Raw genomic sequence first — 18,151 nt, forward strand, 5'->3', positions numbered from 1 at the left:
TGCTCATTGTTCTAGCCTAGTCAGGTATTAATTTGACTTCACTTGACTGTTCAGCCTTTGAAGTTCCTGCACTCATGTTTCCCTCAGCTTTATTTAGCCTTATATCAAATTTAAAGCCCTGTCAGATTAATGTTACTTATTCACATATACCAGCTCCACATTTTGGAAACTCTGCCAAACTGTAGTCTGGGTCTTTTTTTTAAACTTACTTCCCGTATTGCTTTGGCAAGCCTTCCTAACTCTGAAAATACAGTCCAACATGCAGTCATTTCAAAACTCTGCAAGAAGAGGTTTGTTAAAAATACCAATCATAATGGCTTTAAAAGGTCAGGCAGCACATTGTAACTCCTGAATTTTTTTGTCATAACTTGGCCTGCTTCCCAGTCCGGACAGGTGATGGTTGCAGTGGACCCAGCCCCTAAATCCTCTCTCTTGATCCCCCCTGTAAGTTCCCAGAGCTGTGAGGGGGAGGCAGGAGGAGAGGACCAGGGATGCCTTTGGCAGCTCTGAGGACAGCCTGGAGTCTGGGGTTCATTCCACCAGTGCAGTGTGTCCTCATGGAGCCTCCTCATGCTCAAGATTCACTCCCCAAAGGGGTTTATGGCTGTGGGACTTGTGGTTTACTGGAAAATTGGAGAGTCTTCAGAGACAAATTAGTGTGATAATGAACATGTTGGACTAATGTGCAAGTGCAGATTCTGGTCAGTATCTCTGGGTAAAGCAGGACAGTTCATGCAGTGCCCTCTTTCCATTTGTGTTGTTGGCTGTGATGAACAGAACTTGGTGAAAAAAACACCCACCTGTTCAGAACTTGCCCTTGACTGTGGAAGTTTTCCCTCTCTGGACTGGCCTCAGTAGTTTGTTCAGCTTCTCTGCAGTGCTGGTTTGGAGAGGTGACACAGCTTGGGAATGAGGGTGCTGATGAGAGGGGAGGCAGAGGCAGAATGGATGTAGACAGTACAGCAGAAATCCTGGGATCACATGTGCAGCAGTTTCAGCATTACTGTCTGGCAGTGTTAGAATTGCTCTGGTAGTGCTGTATTTTCATTGCAATCAAAGCCTTATTTGTACAAACTTCATTTTTCTACAGTAGAAAGGGTGACACAATGCTGATGGCTTTTGGGAGATTTCTCTGAATAAAATGACACCTGGAACACTAGGATTTGATGAGTTTTCACTTCCAGCTCAGTATCTTAACCTACCACACAGTTTCTAGTGAAGGGGAAAATCATGTTGTCAGTATTCAGAAAAGCTTTTCTCATATTTAAGAACCTAGGATTAACAAGATTTTCTTTTAGAACTCATTGGTAAAGGTGTAAAGTCTCAGGCTTCTGAAGTTATCTGTAATAGTGTTATTTGAGAGAATCCTGTAATAATGCTGATTTCTTTACATAAAATTGAATTCTCAGTTTGAACTGCACGTTTAGCTGTTCTGATTCTGGTCAGAATTTTCCATGTGAAATCAGAACCCGATAGATGCATGAGGAATTCAAGGTGGGGTGCTGGTACAGCAGGGCAGGACTGCAGTTACCCGAGCTGGCTTTGCCTGCTGGGGGAGCGGCTGGCCTCTAGTGGCTCACAGCAAGAGGTTCCACAAGATCTAAATGGTGTTTGATGGTGCCTGAAACTCTGCTTGAAGTTCATCTTTAAAATCAGTTTCTGTTTTCAGTGAGGTTTTGCATCATGAACATTAGTAAATATTATACTGCCTTAGCACTTTTCTCCTTGAAATGGATGGGGGCAATGGATACCAGAAGGGATACAGCATAAAGAAGGAATAATAATTTCTATTAATCCTAATGCTCCTCTCCCTATCTCCTGGGAAGTCCCTACAATGTTCATTTCCAGGTTTTGCAGCAGGGCTGGGGTGCTGAGTGCCCGTGCTGCTGAGGCAGAGCTGCTGGCACAGGCTGTGCTGCTGGCACTGCCCTGGGCTCCGTGTCCCTGCACTGCAGCACCTTCCTGACCAGCTGGCCCTGCCAGGGGCTCTGCTCTGGGCACCAGCACTCACAAACAGCTCCTGCTTGTGCCACCAGTTAGAGGAGAATTGCACTGGAATCTCAAAGGTTCTCTCTGGTTTGGGGAGGGGGTGGGATGCTGCTGCTGAGAGGTGTGTGAGTATATAAGCATGTGAGTGCTGCAGTGACGTAACAACGCTCCTGAAACCTGCCTCAAAGACATGCCTGCTGAAAAGGAAGGGTTAGGAATAACAGGGCAGTGATGAAGATCAGGATTTAACTTGCTTTAGACTGCTACACTTCTTTAATGCCAGGTGCCATGTGTGATGGAATACATTATTTTTGCTAGAGGGTTAAACACTTTGTCGCTCATCTCAGCTGGTTTTTATGGATTTCCAGGTCTGCCTGCTGAGAAGTAAATTAAATATGTGGCTGCTTCTCACCTTTCCTCTGTTGCTGCACTAATGGAAGAGAATTTTTCTTGCCAGTAATACAGATGGTGGCATCGCTGCTGAGGTTTATTGTTTGGTATCAAGAAGGATGACAAATCTGCATTATTTCCAGAAGGATTTATATTTCTTTATATTAAGAAAAGGATAATAGGCATGCTTCATTTTCTCAAAGCTATGTCCAGACAACTGGAGGCATAGCAAAACTACACAAACTTTATAAGCATGGCTGAAAAAGAAAGATGAACTGCATTAGGATGTCCTTCAAATATGGTGTTGGATGGGGTTTTTAACTTCACTTGGAAGGTTTGGCTCTTTTTCTGTTGCCTTTTGCATGTGCTGTTCAAGATCCATTAAATGTCAGATGGAGGTTAGAAAGCCAAGGGTAACTGTTCTATTTTTATGTATTTATAATCACTTTTTTCTGTGTTACGATTTCTGGTTTTTGGTTTTTTTAAAATATATATCTGCAGGACAATTGGCATATTATTTTGGTAATACATTACTTTGGGTGCTCTTGTGCTGTTAAAATATATATGAGAAGGACAACATTGAATTGAGTGCTTGATGGTAGATTTTGTTGATTTTCCTTTATATTGTATGCAAAAAATAGGTGTATGTAAGCATGTTATTAATGTGTTTGTCTGTATATGTGAGTATTTTCATAAGAACATGCATTCAGAGACAATAAGAGTTAAAGATTTCTGTCTAAATTATATATTCTGGAAGAAAATACATTTAAGTGAATAGAGTCACATGCTGACAGTGCCAGAAGCAAAAGCACACACAGAATTGTTTCTATTTGAAAGCATTCCTTTCAGTGAGAAGATTATCATAACGTGCATTAGCTGCAGAGCACTGCTGAAAATTTTTCTGCTAAGAATGAGTAAAACCAATCAAATTATTTTCTGTTTCTTTGCCTCCCTTCCCCGTTCCTGGCCATGGCAGCTTCTCCATCATTACATTTTTCAGCAGTTTCCAGACCTGTATGTACCAGCCAAGAGCAATCTGTCACTGTCAGCATTTGAAACTGCTTTTGTTTATTTACTGCCCTAATGATAGACCAGGTTTGCAAACACTCTTGCTACAAATGCTTTCTTAGGAAAATCAGCAGAACTGTTAACAATCTTTACCTGATTATGCTCACACTCTGCTGACTTTTTTTCCTTTCCTTCCTTGTCCTTGTTCTGCAGGAGCCCAGTAACAAACGGCTCAAGCCCCTTTCCAGAGTCACGTCCCTGGCCAGCCTCATCCCCCCTGTGCGAGCCACTCCGCTGAAGCGCTTCAGCCAGACCCTGCAGGTAAGGGCAGCACCTCCTGCTGCTGCTGCTGCTGCTGCTGCTGCCCCTCAGCTGCAGCTCCCCTGCTCCCCCTCAGCTGCAGCTCCCGTGCTCCCCCTCAGCTGCAGCTGCCTTCCTGCAGCAGGGATGCACACGGGCACCCGCCACTGCAGTGTGCCAAACAGGCTTAGGCGCCTTGTCACCACAAGGTCACTCAGCTTAAAACTCTCAGCTGTCACCTCAAAAGAACCACTTCTCTGTTTAATGTTTTTCACTTACCAGGAAGAAAACTATTGCACTTGTAGCATCTAAAAATAGTTTACTAAAGGATTACAGTTGCTTTTAAAATTTAATGATGAGAATATTCCGTAATGCTTTTTGTTAATGTTGGTTGGTTTCTTTGAAAGTGTTATTTTTGGTATAGCTGGTCAGGTAGGACTGCTAAATTTCCTCCTGTAGAGTGAACAGTGACCTTAGCTAAACAAAAGAGTTAGTGAATAATTGGAAATTTCCACGTCATTTTCTGAAGGTGATGGTGAAAATTAATAAAAGGCTAACAAATTTTAAATGCTGTTTCTATGTTACAGATTAGGAATGTAATATTATACATACTTGGAGACTAATGAAACTTTAGTTTATAAAGCATTTGTGCCTTCAGACCTAGAGATGGCAAAGTATTGGGGTGCTCAACTCCTAATTGCAGTGACAGCTGGGAGCTGCAGCACTGCTCTGGGTCTGGCCCAGAAAGCCACTGTTTCCTCTTTAAAAGAGTTTGTGTAGGAAGGCATGTCAAAGATCTAAAGATAATTATTTAACAAGCCTAATTTCTTCAAGAGGAACTGTAAAAGGAACTTGAATGTGTTAGAAATGTTCCTTAATCAAAATTACCTAAATTAGAGCTTTACTGAAGTTACCTGTTAAGAAGGAAAGAAATAAAACATCAGAGTCTATTGAGAAATAAAAAGTAATGGGAAAGAACTCAATTTTTCTGTAGTTGTAATTACCTAGAAAATTGATATTACAGGATTTTCTGACATTGGTTTTCCCATCTTTGGTTCCTGTGATGTTGAAAGTGCAGATTTCTGCACGGGGCTGGAGGCTCAGCCAAATGGCTGCCCCTGCCTGGCCCGGTGCAGGTGAGGTCTGCGTGACTGGAGCAGAGCTCCCTAATCCCCTGGGCTCTGTCAATCTCCTGCACAGTCTGCCAGTCTGCCTCCAGGGGAAACTGGCTCACAGCTGGGAGGGCCACATCAGTTCCAGTTGTGAGGAGTGTGGAAAAGGATTTAATTTTTGGCCAAGCTGCTGCTGAGCAGGGTGCTTCCCTTTCCACAGCCTTAGGCAGCTGTTGGCCTCATTTAGGTACCTGTGCTATTGTTCTGCAGTGAAAGCCTCTGGGACAGCACAATGCAGTGCCCAGAACAATATTGTATTTAATAAAGTTGTTTCTGACTAACCAAAACAATCCTTTCATGTATGCAATAGCAGCTTCCCAAAATGAGAACTATATTAATGTGTTTCAGGGTATACTTTGTCAAAAATAGGAGGGAAAATAACAGCTTTGTTGCAAGTCTTACTGTTGCAAGCATATCTGTTTTGCTCTGTTCATACTGCCCATAAGAATATATTTTAATTAGCAGATGAAACAGTGGTATTATTTATACCATCCCCTCTCACTATGTGCTTGAAGGAGCTGTGATGAGAAATGAGCTTCTGTGTTCTCCAGATCCTGCTGGTGATGTCCCAGCTGTAAATTGATGTCTTATCTGATTTTCTCAATAGCTACAGAGCAGGGACAATATATAGCAGGTGCTACAGAGCACCTGGCCTTGTGCTCAGGTGTCCCACTTGGAATTACTTAGAAACATTCTGGGAAGAACATAAAGCTATGTCACTTCATTATGTTTTGACATAGCTGTCACTGTGTCTTGGGAACAGTATAGGTCTCTTTTCATCATGTGATCTCCTGTAAAAAAGAAAAAAAAAATTGATTTTTCTTACTGAGTGAACTTTTATGTATTTTCATTGTTATTTCAGTCCAAACCCATGTTTCTTCTTGCATTGCTGTTAGATGTTCTGTGTCTGTAAAATGAAGAAAAATCTGTCATCACCACAATATGCAGAACAAACAACTTCTTCCCCTGGAAGAAAACAGAACAAAGTCAACAAAACATCCATCTAAAAAGACCACTCCAACAGCATCAGTAAAATGAGTTAGAAAATTCTGAGATTCCTTTATGTCATTTCAAACAAACCTTCTTAGATATTATTCTAAATGGAAGAAACATGCAAGAGGAAAAAAAACAAAACACCTATTGTGTAGAATTTTCCTTACCTCTGTACATGTGACTTCCCATTGACATTAATGGACTTTCAGCACGAGGAAAAAATTTTCAGTCTGGGATTTGTGTAGTTTTTTTAAAGATATGTTCTTGGCTACTTTTTATATTTTGCATATTTTATTGATTATAGAAGTATTTGATTTTTTTGGTGTGTACTTCACTTGATTCCAATTTTCCACTTATTTTCAATACTTTTTTCATAAGGATTCCAAGTAAAAAATATTTGAAGTCTTTCAGGTTTTCTTTCTGGGCCTTCATTTTGGTTTTTTCTGTTTGTTTGTTACTGACTCTTTGTAGTCATTCTGGTGCTGTCGTGTAGGGCAGTGTACAGCAGCTGACCAGTGAAATGCTGTTAGCTTCATCTCTGCCAGCCACACTCTGTCTGTGCAGCTGCAGCATCCCTGATGCCAAGCAGGTATTCCTACTTGTTAACCCACCTGGGAATCCAGTTTATTAGCTGCACTTCCAGTTTCCATCAAGCTACACCAGTGATTGTGATGATCTGCCTGGTCTTATTCACAGCTGTGCTGTTTGGCTTAAAGCAGAAAATAGGATCAGAAAAAGAACTCCAGCTAATGCTGAAGAAAGAAATTGAAGTCTGGCTGGCTTCCTCTGCAACTTCCATTTTAGTCAGTGTGTCTTGAATTTAAGTAGGGAGTCCAAATTACTTTTTTCTGTTTTAGGACACCAAAAATTTCTAAAAATCCTCAAGAAGAAAATTGTTTTTAATATCAGTTCTGAATGCCACAGCTTTGATCAGTAGTTGCCTTTGCCCAGTATATGAAGTTGTTTGCTTTATTGCAGCTCTAATTAAGGGTTCTTAATTGCATTGATTAACATTGGTAACATATAGACCCTTCAAGAAACAGTCTTATAACAGCCAGGGAAATCCATTGCCACAAGAGAAATATGGTAAACAAAATGAGGTGTTGTGGATGCATTTTTCCCCAGCTCCTTTAGTTTTTGGAATTATATGAAAATTTTAATCATCTCACAAGGCCATAATTTTTAAACAGCACATGTTTTTTAAGGAGGCCAGAAACTTCCTTATAGGAAAAGATGTAAAAAAATCTGGAGATGTAGAAATGCTCTTTTGACATTCCTGCAGTTCCTTCATGAGTTTCTATCACATGACTGATTGTTTTGGTTTTTTTAAATTTTTCCTTCTTGACAAGTGCAAATCAAAGATAGCATGAGAGTACCTACAAACTTGTTTTTAGAATTTTTTGGTAGAACTGCAGTTTAGGGCTGTATTCCACTAATAAATAACCTCAGTTTCTGTGTCCCTTATTAAGCAAGGTACACTTTGTATGGTTCATGAAAAGGATGATGGATGAGAGAAATCAATTAAATACATACTCACTGTGTCTAGGGAGCAAGGATGCTAAGCAAACAAACAAGCAGGATTTTGGGAAATTTCGTTTCATTTTGAGTCTTTTAGCCTCTTTGTGCCCCTTCTGCCCAATGAGGACAATTTAGGGCTGTGGAGAATTGAATGGAGTGTTCTCGTTCAGCAGGGAGGAACATTCTGTCAGTGCATGGGAAAGGTCACTTTTCCCAAAATACTGCCTAATTTGAGTTTGCTCCATGATTTCTCATTATAACAAGTCAAATTAAGCATGTAATTTCATATGTGTTTCTGTACTTCTTAACTCTTGAAGGAAGACTAGTACCTGACTTGGAAAGTTTTGGAAGGGGGAGTGTGTGTGGTTATTGTTCAGGTCTTTGTCAATTCCAAGTACAACAGAATGGCTTCTGTTAAAGAACAGGCTTTTTATTTATATCATGTCTTCTGATATGGTAAAAACATAGTATTTGTAGGCTCTGTTTGCATTTCATGGGCTCTTATCTTAAGAGAAGAATTTAAAATATTGTCCTTTGTATATGCTGCTTTCAACTTGGAAATTGAGAGAATTTACTCTGTTTTAAATATTCTTACCCAAGGCAATTGAAAGATTATTTTGTTATGCAAGGTAGGTTTTAAATAACAATAACAATGTAGAGTATTTCAACTATGTGAGATAGTTTAAGCATTTCAGAGGTATGACCTCAAAAAGAAGCCTTGCATTTTAATGAAGCAAAAAACCCAACCTTTTCAAAATAGAATAGCAAAAGCATGAAGTATCCATCCTTAGCCTGGAATCCTTCTAAGAGTTTACAGGCAATTAGAACTCTTAAGTCTCTCTTAAAATTGAAATTGGCTTTTTTGAAGTTTAGGACCAGACCACATAGTAGATACAGAGGTGCTGGTACACAGTGGTAGAGTGTCTAATATTTGCATTAATTCTAAGTTTTTGGTGAAGCAGAAGTGAAATTCCTGTCTGTTCACTGAATTGAAACTCTGTATTTGATCAGTTCTGGTAGTTTAGTGTGCTGCACCATTCTGCACTGTGCCTGTAGTACACTCTTGGTGCCTGTTGTATGGGAATGCATTGCAGAAGTTTTGTAGATGTTGAGGACAGGACAGGGACAGAATTCACTGCAGGAATGGAGGCCCTGCCCTTTCTCGAGAATGTATTGAAATAATTTCTCTTGAGTTCCTGGTACTAAGCGTTGCTGTGAAGTTCAAAGGAAAACAGATCAGAGAAGATTTGTTTGCTGTACTGAACGTCAGAAAGGAGCAGAGTGAGGGTGTGAGCTGCAGCTGTGTGCCACAAGCGCCCTTGTCTCTCCGCAGCGCTCCATCAGCTTCCGCAGCGAGAGCCGCCCCGAGCTGTTCAGCCCGCGGCCGTGGTCCCGCAATGGGCCCCCTGCCAACACCAAGAGGAGGGACAGCAAGCTCTGGAGCGAGACCTTCGATGTCTGTGTCAATCATGTGCTTACATCCAAGGAAATCAAGAGGCAAGAGGTACAGATATAGATATGGATGTGTTTTATTAACCATAAATTTCACCTTCAAAAGTTGCCTTTAAAGCGTAGAGTTGGGAATGCTCCCAGGCATTGGGGCAGCCCTTGAAGATGTCCTGTAGTTCAAATGTGTCACCACCTGCTCCAGAAGCAGAATTCCACCTCTAGTCTTTATGACCCAAGCTGTGTTAGATTAATGTATTCTTTGTGCAATCCAGCTCATTGCATTTCCTTAACAAACCAAAGGCACTGAGATGTCTCATGGCTGGCTGCATGTGTGTACATGTTCTGTCTGACACTTGCTCTAGTCATGGTTGATATTTTGGTGTTTCATTTTGTCGTTCTAGTTAATGTGAGGTGAGCATGCTGTGCCAGGAACAGGTGTTCATCAGGTGATGCAGACACACAAACATGCACCATCATTTCCCTTTTGGGAAAGGCTGTCCTTGAGGAAGGTTCCAGTGCTAGACAGATGACACACTGATCAAAAGATGTGTCTTCCAAAGCAAAACAAAAGCATGCCAGGGGTTTTAATGTGTCAGACAAGACAAAGTCTGAATAGTTCATATTACAGTCAACGCAGACCTCCTCCAGAATCAAGGTATTGTTATTTTCTAAAGAAATTTCTAGCTGTATCAACAAAGCTTGTAACAATCTCCCTGAGAGTATTTCGAGGACTGAGTCATAAATCAAACAACAATAGTGTCAAGCATTTCTTGTGCAAATTTTAACATTGTACAGGAATTCATAGGAAATAAATTTGTAATTGAGAACTTCAAAGGCAGCTTACTGAAAGCTTAACTGTAGAAACTGTTTGCACAGTGTATAGCAGTCACTGCTGTGTGGGGGCAAAGCCAAGATTCTGGGTACAACCCAAGTAAGTGAGCTGTGTCCCTGCAGGTTTAGCAGGAGGGTTCTGCTCTGTGTTTGATCCCATCCTGTGTGCTTTGCTGGGACAGCTGACCTGCTGCCCATGAGCTGCACTAGGGCAAACCTGGCAGGAATGGGCTTCCTGAGCCCCAGCAATCTGCTCCAGCTGGGGATGGGCTTCCATGATTTATACTGGTTGAAAGCTTTGACTGTAAAGCAAGGAATTCTAGCCCAAAACGTCCTTAACTCTTCCTCTACCCCAGTTTAAGGAGGTAAAAATTTAATAACAATGGGGCTTTGATAAACCAGTGAATTAGGGTGGTGTTATTTTTAATCTGCCAGCTTTAAAGTCTGAAATGTGCTTTAAGAGGAGTAACTAACATCAGCCAACAGTTATCTAGAGCTCAGCCTTTGTAACAAAAAAAATGAACTGGTACCAAAATAAAAGTGCTCAGTACCATGAAATGCTTTAAGGAAGATCTGTCTCCTACTTGGCAGAATCCCCTGTAACTTCTGCCACTGCTTGTGCTAAAATGGAACACAACAAACTCCTATATGCAAGCAATTGTATAAGTGGCTAAGTCAAAGTCAAAACACCACAAAAATGAAGGTAGTTTCCTACATCTGGGAACACATCCCTTTGGAAAAAAATCTTTGTCTATTTGAAATAAGTTTTTAATGAACATTCTGGTATAACTGTTTTAAAAAACAATGCACTTAATTCTGTAGTTATGGAATAAGGCCTTACTTTATTTCTGTAGATTTAGCAGAGAATTGCTGTTACATGGTGTTAAGACAGCTGTTCAAAATATAACATCAACCCAGGAAGTGGAGCATAGATTAAATAAAGATACTTTCTAATATTTGTGTCTGTTTTTACAGGCTATCTTTGAACTTTCCCAGGGAGAAGAAGACCTGATAGAAGATCTGAAGTTGGCAAAAAAGGTCTGTTTAAAAAACAAAACCAAAAACCAAACCACAACAAAGAGTACTAATTGGTTCATAACACATTTAAAACAATCTTTGTTTTTTATAATTGCTAAGACAGTAAAAGAGTAAAAAATCCAAAACGTATTTCAGTCTTCCCATTCTTTCTGAAACACTTAAGTGTGCTGCCTTTTTTTTTAATATGAAATTGATAATTTAATATATGGTTATGAAACTTACTTACAGACACCACTAAATTCTATAATGAATTTTGCAACCAACAAACCGCAAATGTTTGTTTTTCTTTTCAGGCTTATCATGACCCAATGCTTAAGCTTTCCATAATGACAGAGCAAGAGCTGAACCAAATTTTTGGAACACTGGACTCTCTAATTCCTCTGCATGAAGGTAAAACTCTAATAGGCTTTGGCTGCATAATTACAGCAGATACATTTAAAGTCAGGTTTATTAAAGTGAGGCTTCTCTTCTTTTGTTCTATTCACTCTCAGATCTTCTTAGGCGACTTCAAGAAGTCAGGAAACCGGATGGATCAACAGATCATGTTGGCCACATCCTTGTGGGTTGGGTAAGGCAGAGTTTATAACTAATTTTGGGACTTAAGTAATGTAGTTTTTCTCAGACAATTTCCTTTCTATAACGTGTCAAAAAGATATTCTCAAAATACTTTTAAAAGTTAAGGCAACTATTTAGGGAGACATTAGAATATTTTCTCTTTTCAGGGATTTTCCATGCAAAGATTTAGACTGGGATATTGGTTTTAAAGGTTTTGCTGTTCTGGAGTTGAGCACTATTTAATATACTTTAAATAAAAATCCAGAGTCAGACTAGAATTTTTCTTATGTAGGTCCTTTGAGAATCTGCTCCTGTTTCTGTTCTGGTTTCCTTGGAAAGTCAAGCAGGGATACAAGAGAGATGTTGCTGCCTCATAAAAGATAAAGTAGATAGGTTCATGTTCACTAGCATCCAACAGCATAAATACTGAAAATAACTTTTGTTAGTTTTGTTGATAAAATTGTTCATTGTTATCAGAAAGAGTTATTTTTGGTTTTAGATATGTGAGAAGTATGCTTTTAAGTAAATGTAAGTAATGAAATTTAGCAGGGAAAAAAAGGCTCGAAATTTTAAGGAATTAAGTAATGATATTTAGCAGCTCTATGTGAAAGTGTGACCTATGGGCAACAAGGGAAGCATTATATAATATATATAATGCAAATAGTTAATGATAAATAATTTGTAAATGTCAAAATAATCTTTGCATTATGTAATTTAAAATATATTTTCTGATGTGTGTTGAACATCAGTGAACTTCTCTTGATTCAAATATATTCAAGTATAATTTCCTTTCTTAAAAGATTTTGCGGTTTTGGGTGTTAATACAGCAATAATGCTCTAATCAACAGTCAAGGGTTTTTTTTTTCAGGTTTATATATATATATACAGTTTTGTCATCTTAGTTTGGTCAAGGTTCCTGTGGGCAATGTAGAAGCTTGATTGTAGAAATTTGCTGATCTGAAAAAGGCCAGGTTTGGGAGTACTCATTCCTAGACTTTTACTTCCATTCATAATTAGAGCCAGGCTTCTGTGTTCTATTTTTCTGTGCACTAAATAGTGTTCAGTGTTAAGTAATTTATCTTTTTAATATTTTGCAATAGTAACAGAGATCTGTAGCAATCTGTAGGATCTGAGTGATGAGCAAGTGCTTCTAAATTACTTCAATGTTGAACAAGGTGATCTGAGGACCCTTGTAAAGGTTATATTTGTTGGAAACATGACATCAATAACCTGTGGATAAATCTCCAGCTCAAGGAGTCTCAGCAGGAATTCTGATGTCCTGAATCACCTGAACCTTTCAGTGCAGGAAATTGTGCTTTGGTTCAGCTACAGAATAATTTATTCTTTCCTCAGCTGCCATGCCTGAACTCCTATGACAGCTACTGCAGCAATCAAGTAGCAGCCAAAGCTTTATTGGACCACAAGAAACAAGACCACAGAGTGCAGGATTTCCTGCAGCGCTGCTTGGAGTCTCCCTTCAGCCGCAAACTGGACCTGTGGAACTTCCTTGACATCCCCAGAAGCCGTTTGGTGAAATACCCTCTGCTGCTCAGAGAAATTTTAAGACACACACCAAATGATCATCCAGATCAACAGCATCTGGAAGAAGCTGTGAGTTACTGTTGGGTTTGGGTTTTTTTAGGCGATTATAGCAGTTCTAGCTTATTAGTGAATTAAGAGAAACTATATAAAATATAAAAAAACCACAAATGTTTAAATGAACAGCTGAATATTGGATGTGTTATTAAAATTCATGTGTTTTCATTGTGTTTCTGCAGATAAATATAATTCAGGGCATTGTGGCTGAAATCAACATAAAGACTGGTGAATCTGAATGCCAGTATTACAAAGAGAGACTTATTTATCTCGAAGAAGGCCAAAGGGATTCATTGATTGATAATTCACGTGCTGTGTGTTGTCATGGGGAACTGAAGAACAACAGGGGAGTGGTAAGGAGCTATTTTGTCATAAATAACTTTAAAAGATATCTAAGATGTCTATAAAGTACACACAAAATGTACCAACAGACTTTACATTTGTCAAAGGCTGTGATTATTCAAAGTGCTTTACTTGATTCTTTGTTGAGATCAAGGTTAATTTATTGACTAGAGAAATTTGGTACTTTGAATTCCAGTTTCTGGATACTGCACTACAGGGATACTGCACTACTGATAAGTTTCGCAATCTGAGCTTTCAGTTAAAAAGGGGGAAAAATTATAATAGTAGAAGAGAACTCAGTCTTTCCTAGCTTTTTTTCCCTCAATGTTTAATAGAACTTTTGAATGGACAAACAATGAAAAAAGATCTTTTTTCTTTACTGACGCTAATGGAAGTATGACACCTATGGAAGTAGATAAAACTTTGGGGAAATTTGTTTTAGAAAGTAACAAAGTAAGGAGTGCATTTTTTTTAGCTCTGGAACTGCTTCTATGGAGCATGGTTCTGCATACAGTGGAAGGGTCCTGTTTCACCCCACAGCTGAGAGGGAAAGGTGGAACAGGTGCTGTTTCCTGGCTCACCTGATGAAGGTCAGGCAGGGAGCTCAGTACCAAACTACCAGGAAGAAACTGGCAATTTTCATCTTTCTGGCAAACTTTACTTCTTCCATTTGGTTTAATGATGTTTCGAGAAAGGAGTAACTGTACTACCTGTGCATCTTTGAACAGAAGCTGCACGTGTTCCTGTTTGAGGAGGTGCTGGTGATCACTCGGGCCGTGACGCACAACGAGCAGCTGTGCTACCAGCTGTACCGGCAGCCCCTGCCCGTGCGGGAGCTGCTGCTGGAGGACCTGCAGGACGGCGAGGTGCGCCTGGGCGGCTCCCTGCGCGGGGCCTTCAGCAACAACGAGAGAAGTACGCAGCAGCTGCCTCTGTTTGCTCATGAGGGCTCAGCACAACTGGGAGATAGCAGCCAGTGGGACATGGGAATAGTCTCTCTAAAATTAACGTTATCCCCATCCGACATATTGAATTTTGTTTCAGACTAGTTTATTACGTTCTAAGTTGTTTCTTTTCAATTCTTCCTCAAAGCTCACTATGTTGATAATAGAATTTCTCCACACGCCTGCTCCTGTACTGAATTGAGAAGGGGAGAACATACAGACTGTAGGGGCAAAACTGCAAAGTTTTGTGGTTTTGCAAACTTTGCAAGGCGAAGTTATAAGCAAGTGTATTTTGAAATCTTGAGCTGTTTTGCCTTTCCTTGTACTGGAGACACTGTTTGCTATTCAATAACTCTTGAAGCTGGCAGATACTGTAGTACTCAGGGTCAAGACTGCAGCTACTCATGTTTATGTCCTTCCAGTTAAGTACATTATAGAAGATGCTTTTTCTATTACAAGGGTCCTTTAAATTTCATCTGGTCAAAACTTCAAGGGGTTTTTGTATGTATCCACTCTATTAGTGAAGTGAAAGGAAGAGATGAGGCAGTCTTTGGCTGGCACAAGGACGCTGCATTCAGTTAAGGTTCTGGAAAGGAGAGGAGAAGGAAGGGGGCAGGCAAGGCATTAAAGGGTGGGAGAAGCCTTAATCTTGCTGATTCACTTTAAGTTTTATGGATAGCTCATGCATGACAGAACCAAAATTATTTAATCCAGTAATATGAAGTTACTAGAAGTAACTAGTTGTAGTGTTCTGTGGTCTTCTCCCAGAAACAAGAAGATACCCAGACTCTTTTCTTGGTCTCATATGGTCTTGTCTGACCTTAAAGCAAAAATTGTGCAGATTTTGTTACTTAAATATACTCTTTGATTATAAAATCCATTCAGCCAAATCATTCAGGGTTTGATATATATTGTTTCTTTCAGTCAAAAACTTCTTTCGAGTCAGCTTCAAAAATGGATCCCAAAGCCAGACTCACTCTCTCCAAGCCAATGACTCCTTCAACAAGCAGCAGTGGCTGAACTGCATCCGGCAGGCCAAGGAGAAGTTGGCGGCGGGCACGGCGGAGGCGCGGGTCCCTGCGTGCCCCCGGGCAGAGGCCCTGGAGCGCATGGAGCAGTCGGACTGCGAGTCTGACTGCAGCATGGACACCAGCGAGCTCGGCGCCGACTGCGAGCGCATGGAGCAGACGAACTCCTGGGACAGCCAAAAGCAAATAGAAACCAATGTCTGACAAAAACTTACAGCTCCTGGAAGAGAGGCTGTCTCTTACCTGTACAGTATTTGCATTCCATTCGTGGAACCGATCGGAGAAGCACTTTTAGAATATTTTTTGTGACAATGTCAATGCAGTTCTTGTATTTGTACCTGTGAGTGTCGTACTGTAACTGCCCATCTGTATAAGCTGGAATCTCTTGCAACTCATATCCTGTGGTTATATTCCATAAACACCCAAGGTGGATGAAAGAGGTACTTGACCAGTTATTCTCAATGTCCTGCTGTAAACAGAATCTCTAAACTACTGTTTATATATGCATTACATAAATAACCTTTCCCTAACTTTTAAGTACTTTATTTGCCCTTTAAAGGGGGCAACTGAAGATGTGGACTTAATATGGAATTTCAAGATAATAAGTTTTCTTAAAGGTATGGAAAGAAAAAGTAGTTTCTTGGAACAAAAACAAAAACTATCTTGCAATAAGCTATCCAAACTCCTGTGGTATTAAATCAGCAAGAACTACAAACAGCGGGCCATGAAACCAGGGACTCTTTAGGGATTTATTTTTCAAAATGAAGCACTGTCCTCAGATCCAGCAGCCAAACTTACTAAAATCTAGACATTTCAAATGGTCAGCAAAGTAAGATGGTTTATTTTTCAAAGAATGTAATGGTAAAAATAATCAACTGAAAAAACCACAACCAAACCTTTACAGCCAGCACTGAATTAAATGAAATGCTGAGAATACTGGATGTTTGTAAATAAGCTGGTAATTTGCTTTCAGTGCCATATATATATATATATATATATATATATATATATATATATATATATATATATATATATATATATATGTATATATATATATATATATATATATATATATATGTATATATATATATCTTATCCCAAACAGAATAAGAATGGAAAGGAGCTTTGCTTGTGAATAGGCCCTCTTCAGCATTTTGCACTCCACTGACCTCCACTGTTGGTTTTAAGCACCACTAATGTTAAAACATTTAATTTTCTGTAAATATCTGTTTACAATTACATGTAGTTGGTTTTTAAAACTAAGTGATGATTTTATACAAATGATGTTCTACATATATACCCTGTGGGATTATGTAGAGAGAGTTTAAACAAAAAGGGAATTTTTTGTCCTTTAGGATGTATTACATCCTTTTTACTTTCCTCAAGTTTTGTTTTAAAAGTTTTTGTTGCATTTCATTTCATACTGTAATTGGAAATGTAACTGTGTTTTCTGGTGGCTGATTTAACCTACTCATTATGATGAGAAGCAGATGAGTCACTTAAATGCAGTCTAAAACATGTAGTGATCATCCTGTGATTTTTCAGGAATCCCTGGGTAGTATTTTATTTCTTACTGTAAGAAATAATGCCACTGCTGTATGGCAAGCTATGAAAATGATATATTACAAATTTTAAATGATTCTTGGTATTACACAAGATAACCTGTGCAAAGTACTTGTAACAACAAAAGTAGAAAATAAGTTATTGCCAAAAATATTTTTCTTGTGTTCTACAAGTTTACATAAAATTTAGTAGTTAACTTACATATATATATACTGATGTGCATTACAGAAATCAGTGTGACAAGATGATAAACAATATAAAACAAGGTATTTTTTATTTTTTAAAAAATGGCATTTTTACCCTATAGAACATATTTCTGTATTTATAGTTTTTAAAAAAAAGCAATTTTCTTTTCTGTTTCAGGCTTTGTAATTTATTTCAACTGCTTCATTTTTAGAGCTGAATGAGTGAAGATGAAAGGAAAAATCTGCAAAAGGAAAGGCATAGGGAAGTTGTTAAGCAATGCTGAAAAGGAGCAAAAAGCATGTAAGGTGTTCAGGTAGAGAAGAAAGAAGGAATGTGTGTTTTGACTTTTTTTATTAATGGCCTTAAACTTTTCTGGAAGCATTTCAAATAAATTACATTAAACCATTTTGATTTTCTTTTTGTTTGGTTGGTTGTGGAAGAAGACTACAAAAAGATTTCAGTGGTACATGCAGTGAGACTTTAATGTAATTGACCAAAGTTTGTATTTTGTTTCTGATAAAGTGATACATATTTGGATCTAATTTGCTAAATGCACAGCAGTAACAGAAACAAGTCACTACACTCAATTCACCACATTCCCCAAGGTTCTGTATGGCATAATTAATTTAGTAAGTAGGTGGAACAAAAATGTACTGTCTTGTCAATCAGTTGCTCTCTGATAATTCCTTGTGGGTCACAATTAATAATTGAAATTATTAATTTTGGGCTATTCCAACCAGCCACGGAGTCTCAGAAGATTAATTTACATTTGTTTACCATAATTTAGCCACCCACTCACTGTTCAGCATTCTGGAGTGTTTTGGTTGTGCTTTGTAGTTGACCTGCACTTAGCTACTGATTGATCTAATCCTAATGATGTTGGATTTTTCTCTTCAAATCATCCTAAGGATTAAGCTTTCCAGTTTAAGAATACTGTTATCATGCTGGATTTGGTAAGCTTGTTTTAGTTCTAGCACTTTTAAAATGCCACTGCTTTTGAAAGGATGACTTATGATTGTGGCAGGAGAATGGTGGTGGAGGGATGGGCTTGGACAATAAAATGTACCAAAAAGAATGGGTAAAGTGTAAAATTATGAGTGTGAAGTAGAGAGGAAGAATCATATACATAAATGTGTTCAAGTGATTGTCACAGTAATTCTGGTGTCCAGAGGGGAGGCTGAGGTTGCAGCAGTCAAGAGGCAGTGAGTGAAAAGCCTGAGGTGTCAAGTGCTTCCAGGATCACCATGAG

General features: G+C 39.0%; 1 protein-coding gene across 5 annotated transcripts in view; it reads left to right on the top strand.

The window, feature by feature from the left end:
* ARHGEF3 (Rho guanine nucleotide exchange factor 3) overlaps positions 1 to 17,307 on the top strand; it is a 107,173-nt gene extending 89,866 nt beyond the window's left edge. For 4 of the 5 annotated variants that reach the window (XM_071439737.1, XM_071439738.1, XM_071439741.1 and 1 more), the window contains 9 exons: positions 3,601 to 3,708; positions 8,704 to 8,874; positions 10,626 to 10,688; positions 10,982 to 11,078; positions 11,180 to 11,256; positions 12,597 to 12,854; positions 13,022 to 13,192; positions 13,910 to 14,096; positions 15,050 to 17,307. In XM_071439737.1, the coding sequence (XP_071295838.1) occupies positions 3,601 to 3,708; positions 8,704 to 8,874; positions 10,626 to 10,688; positions 10,982 to 11,078; positions 11,180 to 11,256; positions 12,597 to 12,854; positions 13,022 to 13,192; positions 13,910 to 14,096; positions 15,050 to 15,357 (1,440 nt within the window). In that variant the 3' untranslated portion in view covers positions 15,358 to 17,307. Of the gene's footprint in view, positions 1 to 2,166; positions 2,714 to 3,600; positions 3,709 to 8,703; positions 8,875 to 10,625; positions 10,689 to 10,981; positions 11,079 to 11,179; positions 11,257 to 12,596; positions 12,855 to 13,021; positions 13,193 to 13,909; positions 14,097 to 15,049 lie in introns of those variants that run through there. The other variant, XM_071439742.1, reaches the window with a different exon arrangement.
* The last annotated feature ends 844 nt before the right edge of the window (positions 17,308 to 18,151 follow it).

The sequence above is a fragment of the Agelaius tricolor genome, unplaced genomic scaffold (assembly GCF_023055355.1).
Source record: "Agelaius tricolor isolate 1412-34295 unplaced genomic scaffold, bAgeTri1.0.p SCAF_14, whole genome shotgun sequence".
NCBI lineage: Eukaryota > Metazoa > Chordata > Aves > Passeriformes > Icteridae > Agelaius > Agelaius tricolor.